General features: G+C 36.3%; 1 protein-coding gene across 1 annotated transcript in view; it reads left to right on the top strand.

Annotated features, from left to right (window-relative positions):
• Positions 1-17992, top strand: part of LOC124622821 — a gene marked incomplete at its 5' end in the record, with an annotated part of 120328 nt that overhangs the window by 34448 nt on the left and 67888 nt on the right. The window contains one exon of the mRNA XM_047148613.1: positions 16259-16455. Within this exon, the coding sequence (XP_047004569.1) occupies positions 16259-16455 (197 nt within the window). The remainder of the gene's footprint in view (positions 1-16258; positions 16456-17992) is intronic.

The following is a 17992-nucleotide window of genomic DNA, read 5'->3' as shown; positions in this document are numbered from 1 at the left end:
AGTGGGTTGTTTGAATTATTTTGTGGTTACCAGGATATGTTTTGAGACAGACCTGGGAAGACCATTGATTCTGTGTTCCATATGCAAGTAAGGGATCGTGAGCCTTTTAGGGTATGACCATATATTATACCAATGGCAAAGTGAGGTGCTTTAAGGGCCGAATTGCAGAGTAAATTGGACTGGGGAGTTATTGAGCTCAGTAAGAGAAGTGTTGTAGCCCAATACAGTTGTGAAGAAATGGCAATACGATCAGACTTGCACTTTACAATAGAAGGATTAATAAAATCATGGTGTGGCAAACAGACCATCTTGGTAACATAGATGAGCTGATATAGAACTTCAGGAATGTATGATTGACGTGTAGCAAGGATCTGATAGTTGGATTCTGGCAGGTTCCACTTGTGGAAGATTGGCGCAAATACATGGCATTCCACTTTTAAGGTCAGTCATACCAATACAGAGTGGTGCCATTTGGTCGGTGCACTTCCATAGCAGTGTTTGTATGGGCAGTAAACCATGTCCTGGGATAGGGACAAACTCTGATAAGTTGCCTTACAATCTATGTAGGCCTAGAAGATGTTTTGGTAGTGACCAAAACTTGGCAAGAACACTGTAGCTGATTGGAGGAAGTATTCTCAGTGCTCAGAAACAAAGGGATGAAATTGAAACTGAAAATATGCGTGTTTGTTGATGCTGAACTGGGCATTTTAGAACATCAGCTTTTGGCTGAGGGCATTACGCCTAAAACTGACAATCTTGGGGTGATTAGGGGATGTGCAACTCCCGGGAACAGAAAACAACTGAAATCATTTCTAGGAATGTGTCCATACTACCACAAATATGCAGTCAGTGCTTAAACTCTCCAGATGTGTCTAGACATCCGAAAAAGAATGTGTCACGGCTGTGTACGAATGATTGTGATGATGATTTCAGGGCTATAAAAGATAGTTTGTGCCACAGGAAAATTCTGCACTATCCAGACATGATGCTAGCTTTCTGCTTAGTTACAGACAATTCGAATTTTGGTGTGGGTGCAGCATTTTTTCAGAGAGTAGAAGTGGGCGGGAGGGAGGGGGGGGGGGGGTGACTACAGCATACAGGACAATTTTGTTTGCTAGTCACATGCTACCTAAGCACAAGTGGGCCTATGGGATTTCTGAAAAGGAACTGCTGGCAATAGTATTGTGTTTCACAAAATTCCAGGTGTACCTATAGAGAGACATGAAACAATCATGTCAACTAACCATAAATCACTTAGCTTTCTACAAAAAAGGTGCCGACAGTGTCGTAGCAGATGCTTTGTTGCAGCTGCCTTTAGTAGACAAAGAAGACTGTGAGGAAGACACAGGCACAGCAGAGTACTGTGTTATATATGTGAAGGGAGTTGAGGGCAGAAAGGAGGTTTGAGGCAACTGCGAAGATATTCGGAGAATGCAGATCTAGATATTAAGGAGACCACTCCCTGCCTATCTAACCCATGTTAATTTAGGCACGTATTTGACCCATTTCTGAAAAAAACTATTTGATGCAGGACCTTAATATGTTTACTGTATGTTACATGATGCTAAGAGAGTCAACTGCACTAAAATCTACTTTATCCATTTTATAGTTTTTAAGAAATACTTTTTTAAATTTACTAACAAAAAATATTAAGTTTTTTTCTGCAGAAAATATTTTTTATGAACTTCCTAATGGGGGAATATTAATGAATGTAGTACCAGAGGTGGCTTTTTATATTATTCAGAGTCTCTGAAAATTTCATTCATTTATCTCTGATAGTTTCTGATATAATGGGGCATATGTACTGAAAATTTTACTTTGCGGGAAATTGATTTCAAAGAAAAAACTTTTGAAATTTGTTACTTACAGTTAATTAAAACTGTCCTACTGCATATGATGGCCCGTATTTGGCCTCTAGCAGGTCTTCCAGCTTCTTTTTCACCTTCCTGGATGTTTGTCTTGCTTTCTTGGCCATACTAGATACAGACCTGTCTGCATCGGCTATCCTCATTTTATCGCAATGTTACAGCCCAATGATCATATTTTCACCAAGATTAATTCCCAGCTTTTTCAGTACCCATCACTTTCCAATGTTGCCACAATTGAATGTAATAACAGCATCATAAAATCCTAGTTTCATTGTATGCATGCCTATAAATATAGTTTTAGGAAGGCGGTTCCAAATTATGCTGTTGAAACATTCATTTTGGTTCTGTGTCTGCCTATGCAGACATTTCCTTAGAAGGTCAGGACGAGCAAGTCTCTGAAAATAGGTTTAATTGGTGTAACAACAGCAGCAGGAAGAGAATTCTGGTGAGAATAAGAATCTCCAGTTGCCTGAGCCCTATTGTATTTGCACCACAAATGATAGACGCAATCCATGACGTGGCTTATCATCAGTAGAGGACTTATGGAAGAATATGGCCCAAGCATCTCTCTTCATTGCCTCAAGATTTTCTTTATTTCTCCTAATTGCCTGCCCATAGTATACTTGCAAGTTTTGCATTTCAGTTTTAGTTAACCGACTCTGTCCGGTCAACAATTTTCCCTCTTCTAATTTTTTCCCTCTCGTATCAACAGTTAGTGTTCTCAGCCTTGTTCTCAAATGTTTTTGAACATGGCCTACACATTCTATTTTGCTAATAATGGCACTTCCATTTGGCTTAGAGTTCACCACATTGTTGTATGCCTTACTGTCACCATCACCCAAATATTTTGTGTATCGTACGCCTCTTGTTTCTATGGAGCGATGAAATATTCATTGTACTCCATAAACTTCCATGCCACCACTTGGTCCTCTAAAATTAGCCACACAGTTGTGTTTTTTATGTTCATTGACTTTACACCATTTACAATATTTAAACGAATGGAAAAACTGATAGAAGCCGACCTCGGCAAAGATCAGTTAGGATTCCGTAGAAATATGCGAACACGTGAGGCAATACTGACCCTATGACTTATCTTAGAAGCTAGGCTAAGAAAAGGCAAACCTACGTTTGTAGCATTTGTAGACTTGGAGAAAGCTTTTGACAATGTTGACTGGAATACTTTCAAATTCTGAAGGTGGCAGGGGTAAAATACAGGGAGCGAAAGGCTATTTACAATTTGACAGAAACCATATGGCAGTCATAAGAGTCGAGGGACATGAAAGGGAAGCAGTGGTTTGGAAGGGAGTGGGACAGGGTTGTAGCCTCTCCCCGATGTTATTCAATCTGTATATTGAGCAAGCAGTAAAGGAAGCAAAAGAAAAATTCGGAGTAGTTATTAAAATCCATGGAGAACGAATAAAATCTTTGAGGTTCGCCAATGACATTGTAATTCTGTCAGAGACAGCAAAGGACTTGGAAGAGCAGTTGAACAGAATGGATAGTGTTTGAAGGGAGGATATAAGATGAACATCAACAAAAGCAAAACGAGGATAATGGAATGTAGTTGAAATAAGTCGTGTGATGCTGAGGGAATTAGATTAGGAAATGAGACGCTTAAAGTAATAAAGGAGTTTTGCTATTTGGGGAACTGATGATGGTCGAAGTAGAGAGGATATAAAATGTAGACAGTCAATTGCAAGGAAAGCGTTTCTGAAGAAGAGAAATTTGTTAACATCAAGTATAGATTTAAGTGTCAGGAAGTCGTTTCTGAAAGTATTTGTATGGAGTGTAGCCATGTATTGAAGTGAAACATGCACGATAAACAGTTTGAACAAGAAGAGAATAGAAGCTTTCGAAATGTGGTGCTACAGATGAATGCTGAAGATTAGATGGGTAGATCACATAACTAATGAGGAGGTATTGAATAGGATTGGGGAGAAGAGGAGTTTGTGGCACAATTTGACTAGAAGAAGGGATCGGTTGGTAGGACACATTCTGAGGGATCACCAATTTAGTATTGTAGGGCAGCGTGGAGGGTAAAAATCGTAGAGGGAGACCAAGAGATGAATACACTAAGCAGATTCAGAAGGATGTAGACTGCAGTATGTACTGGGAGATGAAGCAGCTTGCACAGGATAGAGTAGCATGGAGAGCTGCATCAAACCAGTCTCAGGACTGAAGACCACAAAAACAACAACAACAAACATTATCTCCACGTCTAACACTTTACCGGGGACTCCATTCAGAGAAGTATGTCCTCTTTTCTGCCAACTTCCATCTAGTGCAACTGCAATATCCGAACATCCATCATTTTCTTCCACTGCTTCCCTAGCAGCCAGTTTCATGCTTTCCTCGCTGATCTCACATATAGCTTTCTCTAATATTGCAGTCAGTTTTTTAAATTTATTTGGTGGTTGATGTAAGTTCATCACTGAACAAAATGTTCTCCCTGCAGTCATGCCCTTGCCAATGGATTGTAAGGCATAAACTAATCTAGTATTGATTTCGTAAGGGCCACTTGCATCTGGTTTTGAAGAACTTATAAATGAAATCACAGCTGAGCATTTAGTGCAAATTAAATCCAAATCAGTTGCTAGGCATTTTCTCCCACTGGTACTCTCACAAATTTTCACACTCAGTGACTCACCACACTGTCTACATTCTACAAATTTAGAAATTACATCTGATAATATTCTCAAATTTATTATAATGTTACTGCACCCCTTGTCACTTGCAGTAAATTCGTTGTAACTCTCTTGAAATGTTCTTTGATGATGCACTTGTTGAAGAATTACCATTAGAAACATCGTTACCAGGCGACAGAACCTCTTGTACAGAAAGCTTTCTAAACCTGTTTCCTCAAAATTGTCGTTTCTTGAAAATGCCTTTACGTTTTGTCATCTTCAATAAACACAACAAAACACACGTAAACAAGCACTGCAAACGTAAGTATAACAACTACTCACAATCACACTTGAACAAAATTAACGACATGTTTCAAAGCCCGATGTTTACAAACAGCAGAAACAAAAGAATACCGACTGTTGGATTCCAAGGATAGCCAACACACTCGGGAGTAAAAAAAAAAAAAAAAAAGAAAAAAAAATCCCTAACATGCAATGTTGGGGATATAAAGATCTAATATATATGCAGAAAAGTGGGTGACAGAAAAGTGGGGTGGCACATAAACACAAGTGGTAGGAAAATGCTCGAAAAAAAATTTTTTCAGCAAAATCCTTTTCAGAGTACTTAAATAAAACCTTAATCTATCGAAATATGATGAAAACCAAAAATCGATTTTTTTTTTTTTTTTTTTTATCTGAACCACGGTGTGGTCCCCTTAAGCTAGTTAAGATACTGTTTGGTACTAAGGGAAATGAGAAGTTGTAGTGTTTCTATAAGATTTACCAAGGGGTGCTGTTTCAGAGAAAACTATGAAGACAAGGAGGAATGGAAGCTCTGTTTCCTGGATCAGCATGTTGGAGCTTTGATTCAGTATATTCATCTAAGTCATTTGCACTAGCGGCCGCAGAAAGGTCTAGAGGTGCTACCGCATTATGTCCTGTTCAAGAGCAGCAGTGAGGCAGCAGCTCAGTGCTCATGATTGTTGCCAGTATGTAAAGCATGGTACTATGGTGAGTCGGGGAAAGATGCAGAGCATTATACCTGATGAAGTTCAATTGACATTTTCGGGCCATTTCCCTCAGGTCTTGTTTTACCACTCTGAATTTAATCTTATTCCTGTTGTATGTAACCCTCTGTTTTCTACTGTTAAGATATGACTCCATCAGTGCAAGGGGAAGTTCTTTAACTATACCATTGTAATTTTCATTCCAAAATTTCATTATCTACACAGTCAAAGGCCTCGGCAGGATCACAGAAAATGTCAACAGGAGAATTTTTGTTTTTTAGTGTTGCTAGAATTGAGTTTGTGAAATTATATACTGCCTTCACAGTAGAGAAGTTTTTATGAAACCCAAACTGAGCTGCTGTTGAAAGGTTGTTCACAGAAAGATGGTTTAGTATTCTGTTGTAAACAACTCTCTAAAAATGCTTTGAGAACACAGGAAGAAGTGAGATCAGTCTGAAAGTATTGGTCGGTTGCTTATCTCCTCTTTCGTCTCTTCAATCTTTCAGGAAATACTCCTTACTCATCAACTGATTACAAAGGTAACTCGAAGCTGATTCTACCAAATCAGCACAAGATTTCACTACTTTGGCTGTGATACCATTGTAGCCCCAAGAGCTACTACATTTTGGTGACCTAATGATTTATGATTTTTGTGAGCTTTCTAACAAATGCGTTGGCAAAACTGATGTCTTGCGTAAGTTCACTGGATCTTCTTTTAGTGTACATTTTTTTGTCACCAAGTTTTCAGGTACTGTTAGGAACAATTCCTTGATTTAGCCATAATTTTAATTTCATATCATTTGTCTTACAGCGCCTGCCATCTAGGAGTTCAGTATCATTTACTTCGTTGAGTTGATTCATTTCAGGCCTAATAATGCTCCAGATTGTTCTTGCTTTTTCTTGGAATTTTGAGTTTTTGGTGCATAGTAAAAGGTTTTAGCCTTTATGAGACTGGCTTAAGGATTTTACAGTTCTGCTGATAGTTTATTTTTAAAACTCGATTAGAGATAGTTCCTTCCATTAAATAAAGCACTCCCTTCCTAGCACTAGATATTTTAATCCCAGGTGTTAGCACCCATTTTCCGGTCTTCCACTGTAAATGTCCCAGACCTTATGATTGATAATGTTGTAAGAATGTTTTTAGGTAATTATTAAAATCTTTCATACTGTGTGTCCTTAGTAAACGTCTGCCCATTTTTCAGCTTGTAAATTCTCTCTGAATGATGTACCTGTATCAACATTTACAATTCTGTGAACTTTTCCTTTTCCTTTCTAATTAAATTTGATTCGTGGGGATGTGTTACTGCTGCCATTTGACCATCAAGATCAGATAAAATAATTACTGGGGACTGATGCCCTCAAATGTTAAATCCCACAGTGCTTCGAGCCATTTTAAAACTATTACTAAAGGGGTCATATCTATGTCATTAAAGACAGATGGATTAAGTAATAAGTTAACAATTGCTGTTGCTCTATGTCCTGTTCTTGTTGGGTATATTATTGTGGGGCTCAAACCAAAGATGGACATAATTAATTCTTGGTGCCTTCAGTCAGAAGGCCAATTGTCAGAGTTGAGTGGAGAGGAGCCCTTTGTAGCTGTAGTTGTAAGGAAAATGCAGCAGTCCTCAGCAGTTAGGAGGCCTAGATCAGTTGCAAAGTCTCACAGAAAGAGGGAGGTTCTGCTGCTAGGTAGTTCACATGGTAGAGGTGTGGGCCAGCAGTTGCAGGAAGTGTTGGGGAGTGAGTACCAGGTCACAGGCATTGTGAAGCCTAGTGCAGGGTTGGCTCAGGTGATTTGACAGCATAGGGGAGTTATGTAGGAATTTTAGGAAGGAGGGTCAGCAAGTGGTAGTGGGTTAAGCAGAAAGCAGTCTTGATAGGGACGGGGAATATGATGTAGGTGGTGATCTGGTAAAGATAGCTACTCAAACTGATGGCACTAATGTGCATTTTGCGCAACTGTTTCAGCGTCATGATCTGCCTCATCTGAATGAGGCATTAACATGCTGCTGGAGAAGGCACTGATGGCAGAGGACATGGGTCTCGATTTCAGTGGTGCCAGTTGAGTCTGTCAGTAGATCGGATTTCACTTGGCATAGTCTTCACCTCAATAGGTATGGGAAGGGGATGCTGGCAAAGATTATAGGTGACAGTGTAGTGGGTGGTGGTAGGATCACTCGTGGAAAAATTCCTGTAGTAGTTGGTGTTAGAGCTGCACTCCTTTTAGACTGAAGTCAGCTGATAGGTATACCTGCTTAAAGGAAGTCCCTCTAACTAAGGGCTCACCTTCAGAGGACGTCATGTTTCCTGGTAGAGAAGGAATTAACATATTTCACCAAAATATAAGAGGTATTAGAGATAAAGTTAGTGTACTGCTTATAGATGTTGACTCTGAAATTATTGGTATATTGAAGAACTGCTTAAATAATTTGATAATTCAGAGTTTTACTTTACCAGGATACAGATTAGCTGGCTGGTTTTCATGGATTTCCTTGTGGGGTGGGGGAGTGGCCAAGTACGTAAAAAACAGTATTCCATTTGAGTCCATAGACATATCACAGCACTGCACTGACCAGATATTTGAATGTTGTGTAGGGGCAGTTGAATTTAGTGAAACTAAACATCTAATTATTGTTGTTTATAGGTCCTCTAACTCTAACTTCAGAGCATTTCTGCTCACGCTAGAGAGGGTTCTTGATTCACTTTATAAGAAGCATCAGAAATTAGTTATATGTGGTGACTTCAATATAAATTTTGTATATGATGGTACAAGAAAAAGGATGTTGGTAGATCTCCTAAATTCATATGATCTGATACAGACTCTGTTTTTAACAACTAGGGTGCAGACGAACAGTAGCACAGCCACAGACAATATTTTTCTTCATTCTTCATTACTAGATGGGCATTTTGTTAGTAAAAGGGTGAATGGCCTTTCAGAGCATGATGTGCAAATTTTAACACTAAAAGGCTTTTGCGCTCAAAGAAATGTCACATATAATTACAGAGTATGTTAGAAAGTTAATCCTACAGCAGTAGAGAATTTTTTAAACCTCGTCAAGGAACAAGAGTGGCAGGATGTTTTCCGATTTTCCGATAACATAGATCACAAATATAATGCTTTCCTTAACACATTAATCATGCTCTTTGAGAGTTGCTTTCCATTAGAACATTCTAAATGGGGTACTAGCAGTAGAAGGCAGCCCAGGTGGCTGACTAGTGGGATAAGGATATCATGTGGAACAAAATGGGAATTATATCAAAATGTTAGAAGTAGTCACAATCAAACTACAGTAGCCCATTACAAACAGTACTGTAAGGTGCTTAAAAATATTATCAGGAAGGCAAAGAGTATGTGGTGTGCAAATAGAATAGCTAATTCACAGGATAAAATTAAAACCATATGATCAGTTGTGAGGGAAGTGTCTGGTCAGCAGCACAAGATCGCTGATATAAAGTCAGTTCGTAGTAAAAATATTTCTGTTACTGATAAATCAGATATATATACAGTATTTAACAATCATTTTCTGAGCATTGCTGGTGAATTAAATAAAAAATTAGTTTCTATGGGGAATCATATAACTCCCTTGGAAAATACCTTTCCGAGATCGATGTCTGAAATACTCCTTTGTGATACTGACAAGGGGGAGATTGAGTCATAATGAAAACACTGAAGACTAAGGACTCTCATGGATATGATGGAGTGCCTAGCAGAATATTAAAGTACTGTGCTGCACATGTTAGCCCTGTATTTAGTCATTTTTGTAATTTTTCCTTTAGGAATGGTCAATTTCCTGAACGATTAAAGTACTCAGTAGTAAAGCCACTTTATAAAAAGGGATAAAGGGATAATGTAGACAATTTTAGACCTATTTCTATGCCATCAATGTTTGCTAAAGTTTTTGAAAAGACTTTGTATGTAAGTATAATTGATCATTTTATATTGTTATCAAATGTAAGGTTTGGCTTTAGAAGTCGTTTAACAACTGAAAATGCTATGTTCTCTTTTCTCTGTGAGGCACTAGATGGGTTAAGCAAAACGTTTCAAACACTTGGCATATTTTTTGATTTAACTAAGGCGTTTGAGTGTGTTGATCACAAAATATTGCTCCAGGAGTTGGATCATTATGGAGTATGGGGAGCAGCTGACATTTGGTTCACCTCTTACTTAAGCAACGGACAGCAAAAGATCATTGTTCACAGTGTTGAGAATGGCTGTGACGTGGGGTCTGAGTAAAGGACAGTCAAGTGGGGGGTGCCCCAGGTATCAATGTTGGGGCCACTTTTGTTCCTTATTTATATAAATAATATGCCCTCTAGTATAATGGGTAACTCTAAAATATTTCTCTTTGCTGATGACACTAGCTTGGTAGTAAAGGATGTTTAGTGCAGATTGGCTCGGTTTCATGACATAAGTTCATGGCTTGTAGAAAATAAACTAACACTAAATTGCGATAAGGCTCAGTTTTTACAGTTTCTAACACCCAATTCAACAAAACCTGACGTTTTAATTCCACAGAATGGGCATATGATTAGTGAAACTGAATATTTCAGATCTCTAGGTGTTCAGATAGATAGTAAGCTGTCATGGAAAGCCCGCATTCAGGATCTTGTTCAAAGACTTAATGCTGCCATTTCTTACTATTCGAATGGTAAGTGAAGTGAGTGATCATTCGACACAAAAATGAGCCTACTGCGCTTATTTTCATTCGCTTATGTCATGTGGTAATATATTGTGGGGTAACTCTTCACATTCTAAAAGGATAATTTTGGCTCAGAAATGGTCGGCACAGGCAATAAGTGGTATAAGTTCAAGAACCTCTTGTCGACCCCCATGCATGAGTCGGGTATTTTGACATTGATCTCTCAATATATGTATATTCCTTACTGTCATTTCTTGTTAACAGTATTAGCTTATTCCCAAGAATAAGCAGCTTTCGCTCAGTTAATACTCGGCAGAAATCAAACCTGCATTTGGATCGCACTTCCTTAACTCTTATGAGGAAAGATGTGCAGTTTACTGCTGCGTCCATTTTCAGTAAGCTATCACTAGAACTCAAAAATACTAGCAGTAATCCACGCGCTTTCAAATTTAAACTGGAGAGTATCCTCATGGGTCACTCCCTTGAAAAATTAAGCTGACCCTTGTTGTATTGTTGATTGCATTTACTTAAACTTATGGCTTATTTTTTAGGGTTCGTAAACATTTTATTTTTATCTGTTATTACTTTTATGTTGTAATTTCATGTACTGACATGTTCCATGACCTTGGAGATTTGCTCCTCGATTTGCTCCTGTGGAACTTGATGAGTAAATAAAAAAAATTAAAAAAACTTTTCCTGTTAGGTGCTGATAAATTATCTGAACTACCATATGTCATGTTTCCAAGTTGGTTACTTAAGTACAGCACTCAAATAGGTGTACAACACAGTATTCACAGAGCTCAGTGGTCTGTTTGTTTTTTAGTAAGTGTGTTCATCATTGTGTTCATCACCACCCTTAGAATATTGCTGGGAATGGTACCTCAGTACATATAAAATGCGGACATCCTAAAGGGCTTCATAAGATCACATTTGTTGTCTCTCACTCTTTCTCACATTCGTGCACACAATCATTCTTAACGGCATAAAAGTGAAAACTGGCTCGAGATTTGCTGTTAAAATATTGTTACTAGATCAGAAAAGCTGTGGAACAGCAAATCTGAAAAAGGTGGTTGACTGATCACTAACATAATTACTGGATGAGCCAACCATCCTCTATACACTAAAATCTTCTGCTGACAGCTTAGGTAGAAGGTTTAGATTAGATTAGATTAGATTTACTTTCATTCCAATTGATCCATAATGAGGAGATCCTCCAGGATGTGGAACATGTCAGAAAAGCAATAATACATGAGAAATATTTACAACTGAAACAAATAAGCTAATGTACCTTCCACAGATCCCAAGTGGAATGATCGTCATTTTTTTTAGTGAACACTATATGAAAGAATCATTTTACAAACACCAATGCACTAAATTTAAAATAAAAAAGTTTTTTTTTTTATTTATAAGGTAATAAACGTGTAATAGAACTACTGCAATACTTACTTACGATGAACACATTACTGCACTGAAATGGTGCAGAAATTATATTGTACTGAGAAATTCATCAGTGGAGTAGGAATTGGCCACCAATAAATCCTTTAGGCTTCTCTTAAACTGAATTTCATTGGTTGTTAAGCTTTTTTTGGCTGCTGACAAGTTATTGAAAATGTGTGTTCCTGAATATTGCACACCTTTTTGTACAAGAGTAAGTGACTTTGAATCCTTGCAAAGATTATTCTTATTTCTAGTATTGATTCCATGAATTGAGCTGTTGGTTTTAAAAAGTGATATATTTGTAATGACAAATTTCATTAAGGAATAAATATATTGGGAAGCAGTAGTTAGTATCCCTAGCTCCCTAAACAGGCTTCCGCAGGATGTTCTTGAGTTCACACCACATTTAACTCTTACTACTTGTTTTTGTGCCCGGAAAACTTTAACTTGGCTTGATGAATTACCCCAAAAAATAATCCCATATGACATTATGGAATGAAAGTAAGCATAGTATGCCAGCTTTTTCATTTTTATATTCCTATGTCTGACACAATTCGCATTGCAAATAGAGATTTGTTAAGACGCTTCAGCAGTTCTGTGGTGTGCTCCTCCCAGTTGAATTTATTATCAAGCTGTAATTCCAAGAATTTAGCACTGTCGACTTCTTCTGTCTGCTTGTAATCGTATGTTAGACATATACTCGTGGGACATCCCTTACAACTTCTGAACTGCATGTAGTGTGTTTTTTCAAAGTTTAGTGACAAAGCATTGGCTAGGAACCAGTGATTAATGTCCACAAATATTTTATTAGCTGATCTTTCTAAGCTTATGTGATAAATTATTATATTATTATCATTTCCTTGGGATTGATCACATTCACATGCATACGAACAACTAAATCGGGCAAGGAGGCATATCTCAGTCATTCACTGGGCGTAAAAATTAGCTGTGTTGATAAGAGATTCATATCATATGACACACTTGCTGTCACTAATGCCATGTATGGCACTCCAGACATGTTTTCTGTTGGAGTTGTCTTGTCATCTCATCATCAAAGGTTGACGGTTCCCATTCAAAAGACACTTCCTTTCGGCTGCAAGTAGAGTAGTTGTGCAGAATCAACTGTCATTACAGATTATAGGTCCCTACCTTACATCTCACTTTTACAAATGGATGTTATGCCACAACACAGACACAAATTTGAATAAAGCAAACAGTGAAATAAATAAATAAATAAATGAGGGAGGTTTGAACATGCCTCGCCCGATTGGCCATCAAATACCATAACCACGTAATGACGATGCCATTTCTCATTCCAGCTGCTCTGTATTGCACTTCTTATTTTTGGATTGTTCACTGTTTCTATTTTTCTTGTATTTCACAGCCCAGTACACCTTCTTCCTGCTTTTCTGCTTGATTTGTGCTCAGTTTTTGATGGGCTGTCTACCAGGCCCCTTACCTTTAAATCTGAGGGGGTGCAATGGGCAGTTTCCCTTGTGAGACAGTAAAACAGAGAAATAATAAGAGGATACTTATCTTGTAATGTGTTAAGCACGATCTCTAATAACTATGTTGAGTAATATGTTGCAGTCCTTAGCAATGGCCAAATGAGGCTTTACATCTCTTGTTAGTGTGTTGAGTGATATTCTTTGATATACCATATCAGTGGGCAGATGTTTCAAGACGTATTGATAACATACAAACCCTTGCACTACTGTGTGACCTAACTGTGTGTGACACTTGAAGGTGTTGCTTGACAACAGTATTCATTAACTTTTTGTAATATGTCTGCATGGCATCTTATGAATTTTTTAAACGTCTACATGTTCACTTTTAGCAAAATGAATAGCTTAAAAGTTACAGCTAAAATAGAAATGGCATAATTAGAAATGTACTGTATTCAACTGCATTCCAAATATTTTTGTGCTGATATATATACGGTCAGACACTCGCCTTCAGGCTCACAATAACATCAAGTTGTACCATTAAACCCTTATTTCACTTTACTACTTAATGAAATTAGTGCTTTGTTTAAAGTGGTCTCTGTAGCAGTAAATTTAAGATCTTTCCAATGATATTTCTGCATATAAGATGTTCGTAGGTTGTCACTTCATTTTTTTGTTTGCATTAAATGCTAGGCTTAGGTAGCTGAATTGTATTTCTCCCCATTTTTTTGTATCATAGCACTGGTGATGATTGTTAAATGTTGCAGACGTAATTTACAAACAGATAATTATCGTAATTTATAGCTTATATGTATTGAAATATTCCGTTTCTTGGTTAGTAAATGTGAAATATATCTTTAAAAAATAAAATTCTCACTATGCAGCAGTCTGTTTGCCTCAGTTTTTGTTATATTATATACCACAGAAAGAAATTTAGTAAAAAATTTTGAATTTTTTTCACTTTATCTGCATTTATTTTCATTGGTTAAAAACTAGTTTTTGGCTTTTAAGTCTTTTACAAGTGGTTTTTTATTCACTGTACAAAAGAAAATACAGTACATTACCTCCACAAATAGAAACACAGTGATATAGGAAGATATTTACCTGAAATAGAAAAAAAAGATGTGCCATATGTATTGAAATGGTAGAGTCTTTAAATTTGTGTGTTCTGTTCATTTAGATTCATATTTGCTTTCTTGTTAGTTCGACATCTTGACCTTTACAAAGGTGTTACATTGGTCAAATAATAAAGCTAAGCATGGAATAATAATTTCAAATACTATATAGAGTTAGAAATAGTATGGTAAGAAATAAAAATAATACGGAAAATCTAAAAAATATATTAAAATATATGATGAGGTAAGCTAAAAAATTTAAAATTTTATTTCACATATACAAGATTTTTGATTGGTCATTAGCGGACTGTGACTGAAGTTACCAAGAAACTTTCTGTTCTGTACATCTATTTGTTCATTAATAAGTGTATCTAGCTGACTTTTTAATTGACTGGAAATTTCAGTTTCTTCTAACATATTTATTTTCTTCTGTTTCTTAACATAAAGCAGAATTCAGTATGTTTATGGATGTAAGTTTGTTGTTTTGGCTCTTGTATTGTTATCATTAAAATCTTATGTGCTCTTTAAAATGTATCCCTAAGATTGTATCAGTTCGCCTGATGTACACTTTGTTACAGTCATCACAAGCAATTTTGTTTATCCCTGAGTAATTTAATGGATTTTTTTGTGTTTCTTATTATATTACTAAAATTGTTTTCTGTATGGAGTACAACTCTGATATTCATATTTTTTAAAGTTTTGGCTATTTTGTTAAAAACTGTTCTGTAATAGGGCATAACTGTAAATTTATTTATTTTGGCATTCTCTCATTCTAGAGTAATTTTATTTGCATTGGCTTTAGCTTAACTTTCAGTTTCTGTGTGTACATTTCTTTAATTACTCTTTTATTATTCCATGCTTGGTTTTATTCTTTGGTCAATGTAATACCTTTGTAAATGTCAATATGTCAAACCAACAAGACACCTAAACAAATGGAACACACAGATTTAAAGACGCTGCCATTTCAATACATATGGCATTTTTTTTCTACTGCAGGTAAATATCTTTCAAATAAGTTTACATATGTATCTTTGTATTCCTACTCATGGAGATAAAGTAGTGGTGTACTCTCATTTATACAGAAAACAGGAAGTCATTTGAAAATGGCCTGAAAGGCAGAAATCAGTTGTGAAGCAGTGAAAAAAATGCAGCAAAAGTGAAAAAATGCCACCTTCTTTTAAGGCTTTTTATCCTACATTCCCTCAGATTGTAAAAACAATATTAAAAAGTCATACTTCTACATTACTGTGAAAAACTTCTCTTACCTGTTAATCTACACTGTCAGGACCACGCAAAGTTAATTGCATGTACCATTTCTATTTGTGTGTAAAATCTCGTGCCTGATCACACTTTCCTTTTAGTGTCAACATATTGCAGTTGCTCTTTGCTGCTTCTCCTTTTCTCTTTGGACAGAGCTTAACAACTTTGAAACACCACTAACAAAAATTGTTATTAGTTTTGCCTCCTATAAATATTATCCATTTTTCTGTAGTGTATGTTGTGTACCGTAATTAATTAATTTACAAAACAAAGTACAGTACTGTTAAACATGTTCTTTACACTTCCTTACATATACATGATTTTGTTCACTCATTAATGTGACATTTTAGGCCCATCTTCCAGTTCTGTTCCATCTGATTTGTGCTATTTTTGTACATGTATTTGGTTTAAAATTAGTCTTCAGCTCTTCTTTCACTTTCAGCAACAGCTTTAATAAATGTCATTCTGACTTATCAATAACTCATTATATTGTAAGAAAATCGTGTATGTGAAAAGCTCGGAAAATTATTTTGTTTGGTATACAACTCTTTAATTCCTGGTTCCAGAAAGTTGAATGTGATTAGGAGCAATGTAGGATATGATGTGGTTGCTATGGTGACATGCTCATCTGATAGAAAGATCTAGAAACTTATTTCATTGTGAGCATGAAGAACACAAGTAAAAGTGTAGATGTGTTGAAGTTACTAAAAGACATTTTGTGATCTTGTAATTTTTCTTTGAAAACAACTATGTATGACAAGTTATGAAGACAACATTTGTTATTGTGTCATTTTTTTCTGTTTTGTTAAAAAGCTAAAAGTCGAATTGAATCTTGCATTTCTTTCATTCTCTCTTGTTACAGGACTTTTTATTGAAGGTGATATAGTATGGATAAAGGTATGGAATTTGTATTGGCCTGGTATAGTGACTAAAGTGCTAAAGAAATGTAAGAAGGCTGTGGTGAAACTGGTGCATACATGTAGAAAGAAAAAAGCATACACAAAGCCATTTAAGGATTTAATTGACTTCAGAAATACTGAAAGGAATAGAAAGCTTCTTGTAAGTATAGCTCTATGGGAGTAATTTTTAAATATTCGCTGTTATGTACTGGCCATCTAATATCTTGGAAGACAAGATGTATAGGTCACAAACAGAAAGGTAAAAGAGCAAATTACATAAATTACATATTTAACAAGAGACAGATTGGAATGTGAACTGAAAGCTTAGTGTATCCCATAGTTACTGAAAAGAAAGTCAGCATACATTTTATGCCCATTAGGCCCAGTGAGTGATCCCCCAGCATTCACCTGTACTTTTCTGTTTGCAGTTCCATCCTAATCTCATTTTTGTCTGTGGCTTTTTGACATGGTGTTCATTGTTACTTTAGAAAAAATGAATGATGGTTTTCTGAACCTTAAACTGGAAAAATGAAGAAGTAATACATGTTAATTAAACAAATCTGATACAGGGTTGTTATGCTGGTATCTTTGCACTGTTTCCTACTAATGCCTAAAAATCTCCTTTCTATAGTTTGTATTCTTCATTCTCTTCCATCTGTTACTATCCAAGCCTGACTGCCATAAAGTGAAGATGATGATAACATTGTTTGTAGACTTTTATTATGATTTCTTTCTTCACCCTTTTATTCAGTTTTTAGTGTAAGGTCCTATTAATATATTGAATCTTTCAGTATTTTGATATGTCCGTTTCATTTGTGATGGAGATGATATTTCAAAGTAGTAGTCATAGCTTTTGACCATTTAATTTAATGTATATGTGACTTTTTGAAGGGTATCTTCACTGTTATTTGTAAGAAGTTGGTCACTAGCAAAGAGTGTTCTCATTGAGTAATTTTGTTGGTTAAAGTTTTGGATGTTAACTCTTATTTCTTTTAGCCATTGTTTCAACATAGTCAGTACCATCAACATAGATACAGAAAAGCACCAGAAACAGACTGCATCCTATTTGTAAGCCTAAATTTGATGTTACTTGAACTTTCTCTTTTGGCGTGTTGGTTCATTGGTTGGATTACTTTCAGTAAGTGGTTTTGTATGCCTCTCCTGTCTAGTATTTATCTAATATTTGCCCTGAAACCCTTCTATCAGTGTTTTCAAAGACTTTGCATCAATATTATCAAAAGGATAGATTGCTACTCATCATGTGGAGGAAATGTTGAGTCACAGACAGGCACAATGAAAAGATTTTGGCCAGTAGGCTTCTTTGGAAACAGACAACACACATACATTCACACTACTTATACAGGCATCCACACAACTCGCATGCTCATGACCAGTGTCTCTGACCACTGTGTCTGAACTGTGGACAGCAACTGTTATTCCATCCTGGACTTTATATTGTTTTTTTCAAAGGCTTTCATGTAGTCAGTAAACAGCAGATGTGTTTTCTGAACAGGAACTACCCTGCAAACTGCATCCTAACGTCTGCCCTCGAAGCTGACTACTGCTGAAATTCCTGTATTCTGATATAACAAAAACAATTTCATTTGCAAGATTGCGACAGCAACAAGATAGTTTCTAAACTTACTGCAAGTCATTGCCTTGCAAATGAAATTCTTTTAGTATATTAGAATTTTTAA

This window comes from Schistocerca americana, chromosome 7 (genome assembly GCF_021461395.2).
Source record: "Schistocerca americana isolate TAMUIC-IGC-003095 chromosome 7, iqSchAmer2.1, whole genome shotgun sequence".
Classification (NCBI taxonomy): Eukaryota; Metazoa; Arthropoda; class Insecta; order Orthoptera; family Acrididae; genus Schistocerca; species Schistocerca americana.
Note: the sequence above shows the minus strand (reverse complement) of the source record. Positions and strands in the feature narration are given on the sequence as shown.